At 44.9% G+C, this 21,273-nt stretch overlaps 2 protein-coding genes across 5 annotated transcripts in view; one reads left to right on the forward strand and one right to left on the reverse strand.

The window, feature by feature from the left end:
* Positions 1-2,606: 2,606 nt before the first annotated feature.
* Positions 2,607-10,841, reverse strand: phyh (phytanoyl-CoA 2-hydroxylase). Of its 2 annotated transcripts, none has more exons than XM_079494299.1 (10): positions 10,446-10,841; positions 9,818-9,870; positions 8,424-8,534; positions 7,369-7,537; positions 6,225-6,306; positions 5,110-5,291; positions 4,422-4,571; positions 3,967-4,101; positions 3,492-3,581; positions 2,607-3,302 (listed from the first exon to the last, which is right to left on the reverse strand). In XM_079494299.1, exons 1-9 carry the CDS (start codon positions 10,512-10,514, stop codon positions 3,528-3,530), a joined length of 1,005 nt encoding a protein of 334 aa, XP_079350425.1. In that variant the 5' UTR covers positions 10,515-10,841; the 3' UTR covers positions 2,607-3,302; positions 3,492-3,527. The 2 variants fall into 2 exon arrangements, with proteins under 2 accessions (XP_079350425.1, XP_079350426.1); XM_079494300.1 differs by having other exon boundaries at positions 2,607-3,311.
* Positions 10,842-14,334: 3,493 nt separating this feature from the next.
* Positions 14,335-21,273, forward strand: part of cdk17 (cyclin dependent kinase 17) — a 46,102-nt gene continuing 39,163 nt past the window's right edge. The window contains exons 1-2 of one of the 3 annotated variants that reach the window (XM_079494614.1): positions 14,335-14,688; positions 14,871-15,008. The gene's annotated coding sequence lies outside the window, so the exon portion shown is untranslated. Of the gene's footprint in view, positions 15,009-21,273 lie in introns of all 3 variants that reach the window. The other 2 variants (XM_079494615.1, XM_079494613.1) reach the window with 2 other exon arrangements.

Genomic DNA, 21,273 nt, shown 5'->3' on the forward strand with positions numbered 1-21,273 from the left:
GTGCATTACAACCGTGTACACACACACACACGCAGACACACAGAGACGTGGCACATTTATAGTAGGATGAGCATAGCTTTTACAGGCATGTTATTTAACCGTAGTGTACCTAATGCACGGTAGATCAATTTGGCAATCACCTTTTGCACTTCTAACAGTGAAGAGTGTATTTCAGAAGAGAGAATTCTCTTTTAAAACACTTCAGGGGTCATTTGCATGAATAATCTGGCATTTGTGTGCACTTGCACACCAGTTTGTATTAAGCATGCTTGATTCAATATTTACATAATTTGATATTAATTTGTTCGGACACTAATATAAGCCCATTCATTCAACTTCAAACTCTGTGTTTCACTCACGGAAAACACACATACATGCTCCTGGTGACTGATATTGTGTCGTGTAGGCCTATATACAGTACAGTATGTACATTAGATTATGTTTGTCCTTACAGTTACTAATTCTGCTACAGTGTCTGAGGTTTTACTCTTATGTACCTGTACACAAGATATTACCTCGTCCCTTGAACCTTCCCATTATAAGAAAAACAACCGTGACAGTCTTTCTTGATGTCTGCATTTATGAACACTGAGGCTTAAGCCTAATTTATACTTGCAAAAAATCAGACCCGTCTGAAGTGAGTGGTACTGTACTGCAGGGGTTCTCAACGTTTTTGGCCGGGGACCCCCGGAAATGCTTTGGCAATGTCTCGGGACCCCCGCCCCGCCCCCTCCCGACCCCCAATATAAATTGACTGCTACAATAACCTTAAACCATTTTGGGCGGGAACCCCTTTTGGTGTTTTAAGCATTGTTATAATTTAGCTATTGAAAAATAGCAGATCTACAAGCTCATAGCGCGCCACCGAGTGGCGCGCTACGAGCTTGTAGGTCTGCTATTTTTGAAAAATCGTGAAAATAAAATTTAAAAAAAAGAATCTTTTTTTTTTCTTTTTTTTTTTTGGAAAATAATTTGGGGACCCCCTAAAATAATTTGGCGACCCCCCGAGGGGTCGCGACCCACGGGTTGAGAACCCCTGCTGTACTGTACTGTACTGTACTGTACTGTACTGTACTGTACTGTACTGTACTGTACAATCCCTCCTCCCTGGCCTGTGTGTGTCTGTGTCTGTGTGTTAGGCTGTGCAACAGTGACACTTGGTGGTGAACAAACGCTATAACGCTATTTTTGTACTCGGACAGACGCAGGGACAGACCCAGGGACACACATAGCTGTCAATAGCAGTGGTTGCACCACTCAAAAAAGAACTGCTTTTCAGTTAAATTACTTTTAGCGAGTGACATACTGTATGAAGTGTGAATTAGTCTTGGTGTACAACAGTTTGTCTTGGCAGGAAGGAACCCATACTTTTTGGCAGCCTCTCACACAACCAGATCAACTGTAAATCTACTATTAGACTCTATAAAATCTAGGCCAAGGGCATTAGTTATTCTGTAGGGGGGGAAAAAATGTCTGATTTTAGTGATTTAGTATGTGTCTGTTTTATGTGGAGGAATTTCTGAATTCTTATGGTCTGTGCTACTGTAGTTGAGAATCTACACTTCTCTCGGAAGGAAAATGGGCAAAGGGACGTACGGCTGTTTGGCCAGCCTGCTCTCTGTAAAGTGACTACAGATTCTGGCAATCCGGTGTGTCTGCAATTAAACGTGTGTGTTGCTGCACTGCACTACACTCAGAGAGACAGCAGGGTACGCCAGTTCCTGCTTAAAGCATGAATATTGGAGATCAAACGTCTCCGTGTTTTCCTAAACACGTCGAGTTTTCCTGCATTAGTGTCAGACTGAGACTGAGACGTTCCCCTTTTGAACAAAGTGTCCGTTCTCTCCGTTTTCTGAGGGCTCAAATTATACATTTGAACTCGCCTCGTACTGTAGGCGACACACATGCCGAGTTCTGCACTCAGGTATTTCTGTTTTGTTTTGTTTTTGTTCCAGAATGAGAGACTTGGGCCTCGGCCAGGAAACAGTCCAGCCTCCCATTTGAAAAACAGACAGACAGAAACTGTTCCCAGAAACACTCCCTCTATCTTCTCACTCTCTCAAAGTCTGGCCCAGTTTTAACAACCAAATGCCAAAGCTGCAATGTTGGCGAGTTTGACATCATTTAATACAATTAGATAGGACTTTGTCTGTTTAGATGTATGGGCGGTCAATGGCAAATTGCGGCTAGTTTCCACCCTGCCATTAACTTGTGGAAAGATGACCGCCGTGTGCATATGGTCTATTGAGTATTCAAACATGAGTATTCTGAACATTTTGAGCATCTCAGGAAATCTCAGTTTAGAAGATCGAGCCATGTTTGAAGTAGCTGTCTGGTGTGGTCATTTTCGGGTATTTCGCACAGGATAGAGCATTTTTCACAGTTCCTAAGTTGTTCGCAGCGGTCATATTAGCCAAGAACAGTTGAGATATTCTCTGCTATTCTCCACACATATCTTAGCCAGGCCCTGGAGTAGTTCCATCACATCCTCCACCCCATTTCTATTAAATAAATGTAGACCATATTCATGTGGCTTAGAGATGATGGGGCTGCCTGCAAATCATGTCTGGGAATAAAAAAGAAATGAAAAGAAAAAACAAATTGGACATTATCATACATTTCTGTTTATTACTACAAATATTACAGGAAGATCTGGAAGGATTAAAAAAATATGACAAAAGGTCGAGTTAAGGCAATAAGGTGCAAAATATATTAGCATTTCCGTGTGTCATTAATGAAGCGCTATACAATTTAAAATGCTGAGACAGTTTATCTGCTTGAACACATTTCTAAGTCAACAAAAAATACCTCTGAATCATCCCTCTGCTTCTCCGCCTCTACCTGTTACTTGTATTTTCATCTGTCCAACTCTCTCCCTGACGCTTTGATTAGTCTGAGACATACAGTCCTTTCACTCTCTCCCTGATGCTTTGATCAGTCTGAAACATACAGTCCTGGCTAACATGTTGATCCATTTTGATTTGCACACCAATCAAATACAACACAGAACAATACAACAGCGCCATCGTCAACTCAGGGAATGTTCCCTTTTCGACCGAGACTGATTCTACAAAATGTCTTCGAAATCATGACAGTTTTCTGAAAAACCCTATGTTTCTAGGTCAGTGGTTCTCAAACTATTTCATGTCAAGGACCCCCAGAATTCCTGAACAGTGGAGACACTCAGTGGAGCCCCGGCCTAATAGTAGAAGTTCAGTGTACTGACCACAGGTCAGTCTAGTGATTATTAGTTGACAAAGTAACGCTCTTCCAAGTTCCAAAGAGCTTTCGTTTATTTCCTCCTTCACAAGCTGGTCCCTCTCCCCTTCACAAGCTGGTCCCTCTCCCCTTCCACCAGGCGACCCCTTCACAAGCTGGTCCCTCTCCCCGTGCACCAGGCGACCCCTTCACAAACTGGTCCCTCTCCCCGTGCACCAGGCGACCCCTTCACAAGCTGGTCCCTCTCCCCGTGCACCAGGCGACCCCTTCACAAGCTGGTCCCTCTCCCCGTGCACCAGGCGACCCCTTCACAGGCTGGTCCTCTCCCCTTGCACCAGGCGACCTCTCAAGGCCCATGTGTCCTGTGTGCAGAAATAGAAGTAAAGTTTACAGAACCTGCCATTATTTTTTTGTATAGAGCGTCACAGTGAATTCCCCGTTAATTTTCCCCCATAGGCTTTTCAAAAAGTATTTATTTAATTTAAAGACGTTTACGCTGCGGAACAAAGCCAACTCGAGTTGTGACAAATCATGACAACAAATAATTACAAAGAACAACAAAAACAACCTGCCGTTTTTTTCTTCTTTCTAATTATTTGTTCGGGCCCAAAACATTGTGTTTGTTGTCATGATTTGTCACAACTTGAGTTGGCTTTGTACAAGGCTTAAAAGGTGAACGGGGAATTATCCTCGTAGGGGTGGGACTACTGTACAAATGCATTCATGTAAAATCACTGAATATCGCACCGTGAAGGTGATGCTGTCGTCCAAATCATATTTCCTGGCCGCGATCTCTTTCACTTCCTTCTCAATATTCTCCTGGGTCGTTCCCTTCACGTCAATGTAGTAACAGTTGGCACTGGCATAGTGGCAGGAGATGGCCTGTAAACACACACACACACACACACACACACACACACACACACACACACACGTACACACACAGTTTGTTTTTTCATTTAGATTTTTATCAGTGAAAAAGGGTTGTACAAAGGGTTGTCATAGTTTTAATCTGCGAAATGAACACACACACACACACACACACACACACACACACACACACACACACACACACGTACACACACACACACACACACACACGTACACACACACACGTACACACACACACACACACACAGACAGAGAGAAAGTAGCTAGGTGGCTAAAAGGCTTCCGTGTGAATAATACGGTGAATGTCTGACCTTGCGGAAGCCTTCCGTCTGGTTCATCCCAGAGCCGTGGATCAGCAGGGGGTGGAAGAACACCGTGTCGCCTTTCTCCATCTCCAGGTGCACCCTGGGATGCTGGGAGTTGTAGTCCCGTATGCCGTGGTACATCTTATTCACACCACCCTGGAGGGGCAACAGAGTAGCGTTGTACTGTATGCTCTGTACTGTACAGTGTTCGTGTCGTGCGTGCGTGCATGTTTATGCATTTGAAAAAGAATGAGTCAAATTGTGTGGGGCACCGAATAATGTGGCTATAGTCAGTGAGTTGTGTACGTGTATGTACGTACGTATTGTTCAGATATTGCACATTACCGCAGGTACTGTAGGCACACACATTACTTATATGTTAGTTACATCAATATTGTTCTTTATAAAATAGTTGGTTTGTGCTTAAGTGTTAAGATTATAAAGATCGCTTTGGTCATTTTGACTGCCAGGGACTTCCCATCCATTTCCCATGATCGCGGTGGTTTGACTCATATGGATAACTCCTTGACAATATCGCTGAGACGGTTTATTTATTTTTGGACCACAATGCTTATATGAGACAATTTAAAATGAAACTTCTATGACATAATGAAGTGACATTATTCCAGTAGAGTGTGTCAGCCCTTCGGTTGTGCGTGTGTGTGTGTTGTATTTGTGCGAGGACAGGGCATACCTCCCAGTCTGGGTAGTCGTGTTCCTTCAGGGTGCCGGTGTGTGTTCCTGGCAGAACCACCAGGCAGCCATTTTGCCTGGTGACTTTCTCCATGGCCGTCCACGAACACACGATCTGATCGGCCGGACGGAAGGGAAAGTAATGCAGGTCCTGATGCATCGGGTGGCGCGACGTCTTGTTACCTGATGTAGAAATAGTAAGCCATTACACAATACACAACTACACACGTGTAAGTAATGCATGTTGTCGGTAAACTACAGATCATAATATCCCATTCAGGACGGGAACCCCTTTTGGTGTTTTAACCCATTTTGACCTGAGATCAGATTCTAAAAAATGTCTTCTACATCCTGACAGTTTTCTGAAAAAGCTGTTTCTATGTCAGTCGTTCTTCGATTTTTCAAAAATAGCAGACCTAGATCTGCTATTTTTCAATAGCTAAAGCATAACATAATGCTAACACCAAAAGGGGTTCCCGCCCAAAATGGGTTAAACATTGTTATACTTTAGCTATTGAAAAATAGATCTACAAGCTCATAGCGCGGGTCCTTGAAGATGTTTTAGGCGGTGCTCAGGCGGTTGCTCAGGGGTAGAGTGGCTGGATGGCAACCACAAGGTTGCCAGTTCGATCCCTGTGGGCTCCCCCAGAGTTAGTGTCGAAGTGTCCTTGAGCAAGACACTGAACCCCTAATTGCTCCCGATGTGCTGGTTGGTTGCCTTGCATGGTTTCTGCCGCCATCGGTGTATGAATGTGTGTGAATGGGTGAATGTAATGCACATACATATGTAAAGCGTCTTGGATAAAGGCGCTTTATATAAATACACCATTTATTTTATTTTAGAATCAGCCTCAGTTCTTTTGACTCCTATAAAACGCCTCCTACATAGTTTACTAGTTTATGACATAGTTATACCATTTCAATAATCAATCAGATTGCCAAATTAGGCTAGGTGAAAATGTATGTCCTCGATGCCCTCCTAGGTGATATTGTTTAGCGTAAGATGGAAGTTATAGTGAAATGCAGGTGCTACAGTACATGTACAGTAAGATGGAAGTTATAGTGAAATGCAGGTGCTATATGTACAGGATATGTACAGTATGTACATTACTGTACCTGCGTCTGGAGGTTTGTTGATCAGCATAGTGTGCATGGCCATGATGTTGGGACCAGTAAAACATTCCACATACTTGAGAATCTGAGCAAAGAAAGAATAATAATAATAATATTAATTGTTTTATCTGTGTACCCCTTTACTTAACCCATCCAGTGCGGCAAAGGGATTTCTACGTGGTTCAAATCCCAACGGTCCGATGCGGGAAAGGGATTTCTACGTTTACCGCATTTTTGTATTGATTACTTTCAATCGTCTTTCTACACACCCGGGCACTTTACCAACTAGCATTGGATGATAGCACAACAATCCGATCCAAAAAAAAAAAAAAGCCTCTCCCCCTCCCTTCCTGAAAACAGGACGGGAGGCAACCCCCGTATTGTCACGTAATGGCTGCTCGGAGACTCCCATGCAACTCCGGGCAACAGAATGGCTTCATACCAAGCCGATCGTGTCGGTGCAATGGGGTGCACCTCTCATCTTGTTTCTCTCTCTTTGTTTCAGGGAGGGGAGGGCTCTCTCCTGTGTGTTTCAGCCGAGGGGTTGTGTGTGTAATATGACCCGAGTGTGACTGAGTGTCTGTCCGTCAGATTTCTGTCTCCTTTTTTCTTCATATTCAAACTCACGGATTGTATCGTCCCTCGGCGAGCGGTTATTTCTTTATCATGATGATCAACGCCGGTCAGATAGAACATTGCAAATGTGCTGTGTTGTTACGAGAATTGGAAAGGCTTGGCAGCAATACTAACCGCCTCACAACAGTCGTTCCACCTCGGAGGAAAAAACAGCAGGCGAACACGGCTAGCCGAGTTGGAACGATACACAGCGTCTGACATAAAACCGCTTCTAATTAGGCTTTCTGTTCAAGAAGAGTACGTTACTACAAAAGCAGGTGTTACATAAAGGTGCATATCTCCAGTACAAAATAGTGCTGTGTGTGGTGTCTTGACCGCGAGTATCACAGCGCCTCCTGTCGGCCGTTGCGCCGGTTTGGAGATACGGGCAATTGAACGCGGACCAAAATGGCCGCGGCCACTGTCCCACTTGGACTGTTGTGCTAACGAACGGTGGCTAACGAAACGATCGGATCAAAACATGGATTAAATGCGTGTTAACATATAAGTAGTGTGTGTGCCTATACAGTACCTGCGGTAAGGTGCAGTATCTGAACAATTCAGGGTCTTCCTGGAAGTCCTGGAGCTTGGAGACCGCCTTCTGATCCGGGACAAACTCGGACTTTGCGATGGACACGTCTCTCATCACCACCAGCCCGAGGGGCTTCACCTCTCGTCTGCATATACGCCCAAACTCACCCCTGAAGACCGACCACACACACACACACACACACACACACACACACACACACACACACACACACACACACACACACACACACACACACACACACACACACACACACACACACACACACACACACACACACACACGGGGGGGGGGGGGGGGGGGGGTATAGAGACAGATTGTGTTCAGTCCTCAGGGAAGATGGGATCTGTTCTCCTCTGCTCTCTTCAGCACCAGACAGTGAATAAACACAGCTGGTTTCTCTGTGTGTGTGTCAGCAACAGAGACACATGGGGCTCCATTTTCGTCGCCACTAAACCCCTTATCCCTAAACGTCTTTGCCTTATTTTACTATTTTGAAAAACATTTTTGAATAGTTCAACTATCCAATCTACATGTTGTGAGCTTGTAGACTGGCCATTTTAACTATTCAAAAATGTTTTGCAAAATAGTAAAAAAAAAAAGGCAAAGAAGTTTAGGGATAAGGGGTTTAGCGGTGACGAAAATGGAGCCTATGGCTCCATTTTCGTTACCTGAACCTGTCAATGTCCTCCTCAGACACCAGGTTCCTGATGAGGACGAAGCCATTCTCTTACCTGAACCTGTCAATGTCCTCCTCAGACACCAGGATCCTGATGAGGACGAAGCCATTCTCTTACCTGAACCTGTCGATGTCCTCCTCAGACACCAGGATCTTACCTGAACCTGTCGATGTCCTCCTCAGACACCAGGATCTTACCTGAACCTGTCGATGTCCTCCTCAGACACCAGGATCTTACCTGAACCTGTCGATGTCCTCCTCAGACACCAGGATCTTACCTGAACCTGTCGATGTCCTCCTCAGACACCAGGATCTTACCTGAACCTGTCGATGTCCTCCTCAGACACCAGGATCTTACCTGAACCTGTCGACGTCCTCCTCAGACACCAGGTTCCTGATGAGGACGAAGCCATTCTCTTCGTAGGACAGCCTCTGCTCGGTGGTCAGCAGGTCGTTGTCCAGTGTGTACCTGAACAGGGACGTGCAGAGAGGGTTAGAGGGGCTGAATTCCCGTAAGAGGGCACTTTTGGACAAAAAATAGCAGATCTACAAGCTCACAACGCGTTGCGCTGCGACGCGTTAAATGGTAAATGGTGCATTTATATAGCGCCTTTATCCAAGGCGCTTTACATAGATTTCATACACCGATTGCGGCCGAAGCCATGTAAGGTACCAACCAGCACATCGGGAGCAATTTGGGGTTCAGTGTCGTGCCCAAGGACACTTCGACATGTAGACAGGAGGAGCCGGGATTCGAACCGCCGACCCATGGATCATTGGACGACCTGCGCTCTACCTCCTGAGCCACAGTCGCCCCTGCGTAGAGAGCTTGTAGATCAGCTATTATCGGGGCGCAACCCAAGGCACTCTTTAGCTAGTGGAGATGTGGTGTGTAAAGACATGGATTTCTAAACAAATTTTGTTCCAACGCAAAAATACTGTGTTCAAGTTCAGGAGACTTCGGAAAAAAGACGGGTAAAAGGGCAGGGGCTGAAGCCCCCTTTGATGTCTATGTGTGTGCGCACGTCTGCACCTGAAAATGAAAAGTAAACAGCAGGCTTTGTTGGTCAACGTTGATCTATGGACTCTGCACCCCAGATAGGGGGGGGGGGGGGGGGGGGGGGGCGTAATGTGTGTGAAAGGTGAATAATCAGCTGCTTGTGTAACAGGTGTTGTGGATGTAGGAAATTGGCCTATGATTTGATTTTTGATTGATTGATTGATTGTTGATTGATTGTTTATTTATTTTCGTGTCCTGCACACACTGTGCCCAACCCTCATGGGTTTATAAGACACCATTTCACAATTGCATTTACAGCATGTTTACATTACATAATTCATTACATTACAACTCAGAGTTATACAGAGTACTATCTGTCTTCTTTCCCAAGCTTATTGACAAATACAATCAGCCACAACAAAAGTCCCTTTAATGGCAAAACATATCTCCATTTTTACATTTAGTCATTTAAATCTATAGGAAATACCCACAGATAGAAGACATCTTATTAACCAAAATATCCCTTATGTGTCAATGATATATAAGGGATATTTTGGTTAATTATTATGTCATCATATTTAGAGCATTTAGAGCAATAAAACCTCGTTTTCAAATTTCACAGAACAAGCAATATCTCTTCTTCAGGAGTGGCATTAAACCTGCCAGTCTACAGTGCATATGAATAGAAATATTACAGTGAAATTACAGAAGTGATTGTTGGACAATATATATACAATAAAATAAAAACTTACCTAAGCACTTGTGGGTGATAGTAGGCAACTTGGCCAGAAGTGGGCGATGCTTGCTATATGTAAAATCAGTCAAGGGCTGTACATTTGTACGATATTTAAAGAATATGTGTATAAAATATAGAATTTACCTCGCGCCACCGCAAGTTGTCCTAATATAGAATATATTCAGCTTGCAGCTGTAGGCTACGTGTCCCGAATAGGTTCTGTTCTGTTCGCTCTACTTTCAGCGACCACGAAAACAATAATGAAAACAAAAACAATATTGAGCAGCCTTACTATAGCCTACCAGCAATTAAGACGTAGAGTAAAATATCCAAAACACCGGATCTGGCTAAATAAAATCCTCGGGGAGTGCATTAACATGGTCTGGTGGTCGCTCAGCGTCATTTACTATACATTTAAAGATAAATAAGATGATGTATTTCCATGCAGCGGCCTTCCCACTGCCCCAGACTATAGTCCTCGGGCTCGATTTGCTGCAGGGTCCGCCGACACACACACACCCACCCCACGTCCACTAGTATACTGTAGGCTAGACGCTACAGTCGAGCATGAATGAACATCAATAATAAGATGCATGTCAATCAATCAATCAATAATCATACTACACACAATCAGAAAAGGATACAACAAAATCACAAGACCGTCGGTCAAGATGACTGAAGACCACTTTGAGCCTCTCCGCAGCCCGCGACATTTCACCCCAAATTAAAGTAGCCTTAGGCTAATGTTTAAGTCACTTTTGGTCTCTTTGATAGACTCTGTCTTGTCCTCTCGATCCTCTCATCAAATGGTTCACCACCACGGTCGGTTACCACCGGTGTAAAGGGCACATCTAGGACGGCTATAGTTCACTGTTACCGACCGTTACGCAACTTTTGGCAACACATGCACTGTATGCTGCATGTATTATTAATAATTATACTAGATTTAAACCCAGTCCGTGCGTGGTATGATATCTCAAATCGAAAACTGCATTAATTAAGTTAATATTTAAAATTAACACAAAGTCTGTTGCGTTACTTTTCGGCCACTATCTTTATAAAACTAATATACGATCTCTTTTAGTAATCCAGTAATTCAATGTTAACTTTAATCCAGTAGGAGGCGCCACACGACAACTAACAGATTGAATTGCTATAGAGGTTTATAAAGATTTGTGTCTTTACTGCATACAGAACTGTGTGTGTAATAATCAAATCAAATGTCAGACTCACAGGTGCAGATATATACTCATTTTAGTGATATTAATTCTTGAATGAGGACGTTTAGTTAAACACACACACACACACACACACACACACACACCTGCAGATAGACAGATAGATGCTCCCTTTTGGACAGAGATATATAAACAAGCTCTTTCTTTCATTGGTAAATGGTAAATGGTGCATTTATATAGCGCCTTTATCCAAGGCGCTTTACATAGATTGTGCATTACATTCACCCATTCATACACCGATTGCGGCGGAAGCCATGCAAGGTACCAACCAGCACATCGGGAGCAATTTGGGGTTCAGTGTCTTGCCCAAGGACACTTCGACATGTAGACAGGAGGAGCCGGGATTCGAACCGCCGACCCATGGATCATTGGACGACCTGCTCTACCTCCTGAGCCACAGTCACAGCCACAGTCATTGAATTGGAGGTCTTCTTACATAATTATGGAGATGGAGGGAAACCTTATGAAACACATGCCTGCGATTCACTCCAAACATGGATTAAAGTGTGTGATACTGATAGTGATAAGAGTGCTTCTCAAAATCAAAAGGATCTCCAGTTTGGTATGCAAATGTAGGTCGTATAGAGGATGTATATGCACATGACATCATCATCAAACCCGGAAGTTATGCAGGAATGCCTACTGACTGACTATACTGAATGGCAAAAAACTACGTTCTGGCCTTGACAACCCATGCATCCAAACAGAAAAAGTCCATCTGATTGCATTAAACAACGTTAAACTCACTTTGCATGTTGCTTTGCCACTCGATTTTCCACTCGATGTGCCATTCCCTTTAAACATGCGCATACCCTCTATACGGGCCCCCTCCCCGTACACTGATAACGTTACAGACCTGGGCAGCCCCTGGAAGCCCCTCAAGGACCCTGCTGGTGAGTGCGTCGGAGTCAGTCGGTGCAGGGACTGTCAGATATAGTCTGCTAAATTATTTATAAAACCATTTGCCAGGCCAGATATCATCACTAGAGGGCTTTTCTTTTGTCCCACTGGCCACCAGGTGCCTAACACTACGATGATGATCATCCTTTTACAGTTTAAACTTTAAAAAACGTATTTGTATTATAAATTTACAGAAATAAATTCAACATTTTTCTTTTTTCATTTCACAGTCAGCTACTGGCTGCTGCATGCATTACATGGATGGTGGCAGCGGTGGCCGAACGGTCTTGATACCGGAAGGTCGCCAGTTCGTATCCCCGGACCGGCACGTTAAAATTACCACCGCTGAAGTGCCCTTGAGCAAGGCATTGAACCACTACCATGAAATGTTCTATGAGCAGGGCCTGGCTGTAAACAAGTATCTGATGCTTAGTCCAGTTACCCTGGGTAAATATAGTAACTTTGCTTTGCTTTGCTTTGCACCTGGGACGTATCCTCAGTGATGTATCCCACGGTCATCAGGGTTTCGGGTCTCACAACATCATACCCCTCACTCGGGTGACCCAGCCGGGGTGATCAAAGTCCTGACTTACGTCCCAGTAGCTACCCTCGATCAGTCCCATTAGGGAAAGACCAGGGACACACAATCCACTGCTCCAGAACTACTCTGCCGGTACTGGGCGGGCCATCCTGTACTGGGCGGGTACTGGGCGGGCCGTCCGGCGTGTGGAGGGACTAGGCACTGTGGGTTGACTCCTGGCCGGGCACCTCCTATACGCCTCACCAGGTGCAGCCAGGACCTGTGCACTGTGACCTGGGCACTGTGGGTTGACTCCTGGCCGGGCACCTCCTATACGCCTCACCAGGTGCAGCCAGGACCTGTGCACTGTGACCTGGGCACTGTGGGTTGACTCCTGGCCGGGCACCTCCTATACGCCTCACCAGGTGCAGCCAGGACCTGTGCACTGTGACCTGGGCACTGTGGGTTGACTCCTGGCCGGGCCTCCTATACGCCTCACCAGGTGCAGCCAGGACCTGTGACTCCTGGCCGGGCCTCCTATACGCCTCACCAGGTGCAGCCAGGACCTGTGCGTTGCACCAGATTTCCAGCACCAGACACTTATTCGGGAGTGGTGGATTCCGCAGGCTCCACCGGCAGGGAAACGGTGCTGGGAAACTTGCAGCTTGAATGGCCCTCCTAAAGGCCTCACGTGGGTTTTTTAAAAATGTGACAAACACACACACACACACACACACCATCAGAAGAACAAAAATGGGCTAAATATTTTATTGGCTAATAATTGGCTTTAAATTATTTTTCATTTTTTATTATTGTTGTTTGCAACATGCTCCAGTTAAGTTAAGCTGAACTTTCCTTATAGACTAATGTTATTCTTAAAATCACACCTGTGTGAACTGAGCGGTGCAACTATACTTTTATTGGGATAGTTACTGTAGGCTACTGTACTCTGTACTGTATTGTACGGTGCAGTTATTTCACCCATGAAGTGACCCAAGTTGGGTCACCAACGGTACTATACTGTTCATGGGTGCAGTACTTAGTTCAGACTAGGTCTACCCCAAATAGACATATGGACACAGAGACACAGGGACGCACGAAGCCAAGCATTGGAGCTAAAAAACAACAAACAATTGTATAGCAGTCTACTATTTTGAAGTCGGCACAAACAAGGGACTAAATTCATTTCGCTCCACCAAAATGTGGAACGCCCTACCAACAGTCATTAAGACATGTGAATCCCTTGACTGCTCTCAAAGGGCACCTACGGACGACTACAATTCGAAACTGGCGGCTGGCCCCCATAAAATCCCCCCACCCTTTTGTCCCCTCACTCACTGTATATGTTTTTTCCCCATATTACCTCCTCTATGATGATTTCCTGTTTTTGGCTATATAGAAGTGTATATTTTTATACACTGATGAATTGAACATGGTAGACCCTATTGTAAACAAGTGTAATGCTTTATGGTGTCGTCCACTCACAGCTAACAGTTTTGTATTGAGTTGTGCTTAATTCTCCAATATGTTAATAAATACATCAATCAATCAATCAATACCCCAAATAGACATATGAACACGAGACACATGGACGCACGGAAAATGTTTTGTTTTTGTAACAGCTTCCATTCATTGTCTGTAAATATTGTATTTGAAACTGAAGGATGATCTAATAAACTAAACTAAAGCAAAAAGTAAAGTCAGTGCGGTGTGCACCGCTCAAAAACAACAAACAATTGTATAGCAGCAGTCTAGACGACTACTATTTTGAAGTCAGTCTTTTCTTATTTTGAAGTCCAACAGTGAGTGAGCGGAAGTGAAATGCTTATCCGTGGAGGGAGGACTTGACGGATCTGAGCTCAGTGAGCTGCCTTGTACCGGTTGGTTGGTAGGAGGACAGACAGACTGGTAGCACCGAGTACTAGAGCAGAGGGTTGGTAGGAGGACAGACTGACTGACGGCAGCATCGATAGAGAGCTATAGGCGGATCTGAGCTGCCTGGTACCGGTTGGTTGTTAGGAGGACCGACAGACTGCTGGTAGCACCGACACCGAGCAGAGAGCAGAGGCGGAGGCGTCAGAATGCGGCCAGACACAGCCAGCCTGCACCGCCACCCCTCCGGGTCCTCCTCCAGACTCACACACAATGTCCACACCACTGTCCTCTCGTCTTCTGGACACTGGACTCTAGTCTAAACTTGCGTCCTGTTGCCAAAGAAGAAGAAGTGAAGTGAGGGATCTTATTATTTCGAGCGTTTCTGCTGATACACATATTTGTAGCGTTTCGTTTCTTAATTCTTCTCTCGGGGAGAACATTATTGTTCTATGAGCAGGGCCTGGCTGGAAACAAGTTCTTGAGCTTAGCCCAGATACCCTGGGTAAATATAGATTTCATTTCATTTCATTTTGGAGCCCAGGGTTGTGTTTCTCCTCCTCGGGTGGGCGGAGAGCAGAGAGACGGGCATCCGGCCTCCGAGGGAAGGCAGCGCCGCTAGCCGAGAAGGAGAGGTCTGGAGGGAAGTCGCCTCGAAACAACGTTCATCTTGTCAGGTATTTATTTAGCTGTTTTTTTTAAAAAACCGTTATTAAACCGTTATCGTTATCGTCTGCGTCGCTGCTGCTACTGCACATAAAGCTATAGCTCTCCTGACTCCTGCTGTGTGATATAATGACAGTACAGTAAAGTGAAAGTGCTATTTACAGTATAGGGTCTCTTCTGTGCAATTATCTATCTATCTATCTATCTATCTATCTATCTATCTATCTATCTATCTATCTATCTGCATCATGGGATAGCTTGGGTTGTCTGTCTGTTGTAGTTTGAAATACCGTCTGATTAATGACATTAATAACATGTTTGTTGACACAACCGTCTGCGTAGCAGCGTATATATAGTTATATACGCCTGCCTCTGCCCTAAAATGATCCTACCTACCGTTTTATTTGGACAACACCTTGATGGATAGATAGATTCCACCATGCCCAGTTCAGTTGTCAACACCTTTACTTGGCCTACACAGTGAAACAAAACCCCTTTAGTCAGTCAGTGGTGGAACTGCGAGTGTTCACATGGAACCAAATGGACCTTTCTTTGTCTTTGGTTCTATTTTCTACACTCCCACAGATGGAAATGAATGGATAATAGGCCAATAAAGGAGGATTCATTATCCTGTGTTCATCTATTATAGTTTGAGGTATTTCTCCAGGCATGTTCACGTTTATTTATTTATTGGCAGGCTTGCACTCATTCATTCATCCGGCTGCAATATGTCTGACGTGTTTTACACAAGTGTGCTCCAGCCCTCTAAGCTTTAAACAGATGATAAGATAATCTGTTCTGATTGCCCTTAAATCTGGGAAACAGCTGTGATATGTTTCATTGGGCTGAGTGATGATGACACGGCTGGTAAATATGATACTAATGAATGTGGCTGCTGTCTATCTGGAGTGGGATGACTTGTTGAAGCACAGAATGCTACTGTACTTGTAGAAGTCCAGTTAATTAATTTAAATTGACCGTGCTCTAGAACTCTTGGGAACCCCTTTTGGTGTTAGCATTATGTTATAATTTAGCTATTGAAAAATAGCAGGCGCTACGAGCTTGTAGGTCTGCTATTTTTGAAAAATCGAAGAACCACTGACATAGAAACATAGCTTTTTCAGAAAACTGTCAGGATGTAGAAGACATTTTTAGAATCTGATCTCAGGTCAAAATGGGTTAAGACTTAAAATATGACCAAATACCTCAATATCCATATTGTGACAATATTGTGGGGGTGGCTGGTGCTTTCACAAAATGTTAGTTTTGAGAAATAATCATCAGTAACATGATCGGCCTATATAAAAATCACACCTGTGTGAAGTGAGGGGCGCTTTACCAACCCTTATCATCTTACGTCATCATGATATATCATAACTTAACATAATGTGCCGATTTGCTCAGTCACAGACAAAACAAACATTGTTAATGGCATTTAATGTTTTGTGTTAGTGACAACAAACATTAGACTCTGTCTTGTCTAGTAGACAAGACGCACATTATCCCATTTTGACCTGAGATCAGATTCTAAAAATGTCTTTACATCCTGACACTTTTCTGAAAAAGCTATGTTTCTATGTCAGTGGTTCTTTGATTTTTCAAAAATAGCAGACCGCGCTATGAGCTTGTAGATCTGCTATTTTTCAATAGCTAAAGCATAACGTAATGCTAACACCAAAAGGGGTTCCCGCCCAAAATGGGTTAAACCTGTATATAGGAGGGGCTAGCGCCCCTCAATAACTAAGAACAGTATGTTCAGGAAATAAATCAGACCTGTCTGAAGTGAGTGGTACTGTACTGTACTGTACTGTACTGTACTGTACTGTACTGTACTGTACTGTACTGTACTGTACTGTACTGTACTGTACTGGCCCTCCTCCCTGGCCTGTGTGTTAGGCTGTGCAACAGTGACACTTTTTGGTGAGCATGCTATTTTCGTGCTCGGACACACATAGCTGTCTATAAGGAGTGGTTGCCCCACTCAAAGACACACATAGCTGTCTATAAGGAGTGGTTGCCCCACTCAAAGATCACATCACTATAACTGTAAAGCAGCCCAATACCAGAAACGGCCAACGCTTATACCATATTTCGATATCCAAAATCCCAGATGATTTGTCTCATGATGTACGTATGGAATGGATAGGCTCATATAGACCATATCCACTAGGTCGAGTTGACAGATGACACACGCTGCAGCCGAGTGCATGTGTTGTTAAAGGAGCATTCAGTGATTTGGTTGATTTGGAAAACCCCCCCCGGTCCTCCCCGGTAACATGTGCACATGCACACGCACTGATCGATCATGATTGGTGGAAGGCCCCTCTCTATCCTGATTGGATGAAGGCTGGGCCACCTAGCCAAAAACGAAACCTACGTTTTTTGTTACCCCAGGGGTTAACTGGGGACAGGGAGGAACTCCTTATATGGTCAGCACACTCTATAGTAGGGAGGATTATCACAACAAAACAAAAAAAATAAGTGATATTTGAATTAAGTGAAATCACTGAATATACCTTTAAGAAGACATTAGATTTACATAAAGCCTGCTGGACCCATCCCCCCCCCGTGTTCTACACTGTCCTTGATTTAGTGTGTGTGTGTGTGTGTGTGTGTGTGTGTGTGTGTGTGTGTGTGTGTGTGTGTGTGTGTGTGTGTGTGTGTGTGTGTGTGTGTGTGTGTGTGTGTGTGTGTGTGTGTGTGTGTGTGTGTGTGTGTGTGTGTGTGTGTGTGTGTGTGTGTGTGTGTGTGTGTGTGTGTGTGTGTGTGTGTGTGTGTGTGTGTGTGTGTGTGTGTGTGTGTGTGTGTGTGTGTGTGTGTCGTTATTGTTCAGGTAACTTCTCTCCCAATGGCCTGAGGCTCTATATTGACCCACATTGAGATCCGTGTGTTCCTCCTGGGACGAGCTAATTATACTGACCCGAACCACCTTGTCTCTCTCTCTCTCTCCTCTGTTGACGCTCAGCCTCTCTCTCTCTCCTCTGTTGACGCTCAGCCTCTCTCTCTCTCTCCTCTGTTGACGCTCAGCCTCTCCTCTCTCTCTCTCTCCTCTGTTGACGCTCAGCCTCTCTCTCTCTCCTCTGTTGACGCTCAGCCTCTCTCTCTCTCTCCTCTGTTGACGCTCAGCCTCTCTCTCTCTCTCCTCTGTTGACGCTCAGCCTCTCTCTCTCTCTCCTCTGTTGACGCTCAGCCTCTCTCTCTCTCCTCTGTTGACGCTCAGCCTCTCTCTCTCTCTCTCTCTCCTCTGTTGACGCTCAGCCTCTCTCTCTCTCTCTCCTCTGTTGACGCTCAGCCTCTCTCTCTCTCTCTCCTCTGTTGACGCTCAGCCTCTCTCTCTCTCTCTCTCCTCTGTTGACGCTCAGCCTCTCTCTCTCTCTCTCTCTCCTCTGTTGACGCTCAGCCTCTCTCTCTCTCTCTCTCTCCTCTGTTGACGCTCAGCCTCTCTCTCTCTCTCCTCTGTTGACGCTCAGCCTCTCTCTCTCTCTCTCTCTCCTCTGTTGACGCTCAGCCTCTCTCTCTCTCTCTCTCTCTCTCTCTCTCCTCTGTTGACGCTCAGCCTCTCTCTCTCTCTCCTCTGTTGACGCTCAGCCTCTCTCTCTCTCTCTCTCTCTCCTCTGTTGACGCTCAGCCTCTCTCTCTCATGTCTCTCCTCTGTTGACGCTCAGCCTCTCTCTCTCTCTCTCTCCTCTGTTGACGCTCAGCCTCTCTCTCTCATGTCTCTCCTCTGTTGACGCTCAGCCTCTCTCTCTCTCTCTCTCTCCTCTGTTGACGCTCAGCCTCTCTCTCTCTCTCTCCTCTGTTGACGCTCAGCCTCTCTCTCTCTCTCTCTCCTCTGTTGACGCTCAGCCTCTCTCTCTCATGTCTCTCTCGTTACATCAGCCTCATCACTATGACATCATCATGCCTGTGAAAGCAGCACAGGCCATATCATACCTTTCATAATATTGATCATTCTGTGCATTAGGAGGACTGGAGGCCTCTTGAGATAATGGAGTGTGTGTGTGCTGTGCTTTGTGTGTGTCACACACACACACACACACACACACATACACACAGTCGCACGCACACACACTAGAAATGGAGCGATCTAGAAATAGAGCGATCATAGGTACTCATGGGAGAAGAGATGGCTCTTGTTCCTTCCTGGTTATAACTCCCAGTCTTGGGTGATGGTGTTGATAATGCAGCCATGGCACCACAGACTGAAAGCCACTCATCATCCTGTCGGTCATCTGGCTGCCACCCACTGTGCCTCTGCCAATGGTTCTCCTCTCTCTCTCTCTCCATCCTCTCTGACACAACTAGACTCCCTCTGTCTGTCTGTCTGTCTGTCTGTCTGTCTGTCTGTCTGTCTGTCTGTCTGTCTGTCTGTCTGTCTGCCCGTCTGCCCGTCTGTCTGTGTGTGTGTCTGTCTGTCTGTCTCTTCGTCTCTTCTCTTTATGCCTCTTCTTGACAATGATTTGTGTTCAGACTGAGGCCCTTTTATTCAGTGTCTTTCAGACTGTGTCCATCTTTTTGTGTCTGGCGGTGTCCTCTCTCTCTCTCTCTCTCTCTCTCTCTCTCTCTCTCTCATTCTTTTCCTCTTGCCTCCGTCTTGTCTTTCTTTGGTCTGTTACTTGCCATTGACGATGACACCAGAAGCTGTGTCTCTTTCCCTCTGTTCTGTCTCATCTCATTCTATCTCATCTCATACCGTACGGTACACTCCCTGTTCTGTCTCATCTCATTCTATCTCATCTCATACCGTACGGTACACTCCCTGTTCTGTCTCATCTCATTCTATCTCATCTCATTCTGTATGGTACACTCCCTGTTCTGTCTCATCTCATTCTATCTCATCTCATACCGTACGGTACACTCCCTGTTCTGTCTCATCTCATTCTATCTCATCTCATACCGTACGGTACACTCCCTGTTCTGTCTCATCTCATTCTATCTCATCTCATTCTGTATGGTACACTCCCTGTTCTGTCTCATCTCATTCTATCTCATCTCATACCGTACGGTACACTCCCTGTTCTGTCTCATCTCATTCTATCTCACCTCATACCGTATGCTACACTCCCTGTTCTGTCTCATCTCATTCTATCTCATCTCATACCGTACGGTACACTCCCTGTTCTGTCTCATCTCATTCTATCTCATCTCATACCGTACGGTACACTCCCTGCTCTGTCTCATCTCATTCTGTCTCATCTCATACCGTACGGTACACTCCCTGCTCTGTCTCATCTCATTCTATCTCATCTCATACCGTACGGTACACTCCCTGTTCTGTCTCATCTCATTCTGTCTCATCTCATACCGTACGGTACACTCCCTGTTCTGTCTCATCTCATTCTATCTCATCTCATACCGTACGGTACACTCCCTGTTCCGTCTCATCTCATTCTGTCTCATCTCATACCGTACGGTACACTCCCTGTTCCGTCTCATCTCATTCTGTCTCATCTCATACCGTACGGTACACTCCCTGTTCTGTCTCATCTCATTCTGTCTCATCTCATACCGTACGGTACACTCCCTGTTCTGTCTCATCTCATTCTGTCTCATCTCATACCGTACGGTACACTCCCTGTTCTGTCTCATCTCATCTCATACTGTACGTACGGTACGGTACGCTCCTCTCTCCTCTCATCAGTGTATTTCTTCTCCTCCTGTCCGCTCCACAAGTTCCGCTTCTGTGGTTGTCGTAGCGCTGTCTGTCTGTCTGTCTGTCTGTCTGTCTGTCTGTCTGTCTGTCTGTCTGTCTGTCTGTGTCCGCAGGCCATAATATTTTATGTAACTCTCTCCCACACTTATGAAACGCATGGCATTGATTGGCGCTGGCATACATACTGGGGAGAGAGAGAGAGAGAGACTCTTTGATTTGTTATGAAAGCAATTGGGGTACTATGGTATTTTTGTGCTCTCTCTCTCTCTCCCTCTCTCTGTCTCTCAATTCAATTCCAATATACTTTATTCGCATGACAAGCATTCTTTATTATACATATTCAGAATCAGAACAAATAATATAAACCAGACATGGAAAAACATAAGCAAAATGTCATTGGTCTATTAATTGTAGTAGACTTATAGTGTTCACCCATTGTCCCTCATTTTGTCTGTCTGCTTCTTTGGTCTGTTACTTGACGATGACACCAGAAGCTGTGTCTCTTTCCCTCTGTTCTGTCTCATCTCATACCGTACGGTACACTCCTCTATAATATAATATAAACAAGACATGGAAAAACATAAGCAAAATGACATTGGTCTATTAATTGTAGTAGACTTATA

The sequence above is a fragment of the Electrona antarctica genome (assembly GCF_951216825.1).
Source record: "Electrona antarctica genome assembly, chromosome: 23".
Classification (NCBI taxonomy): domain Eukaryota; kingdom Metazoa; phylum Chordata; class Actinopteri; order Myctophiformes; family Myctophidae; genus Electrona; species Electrona antarctica.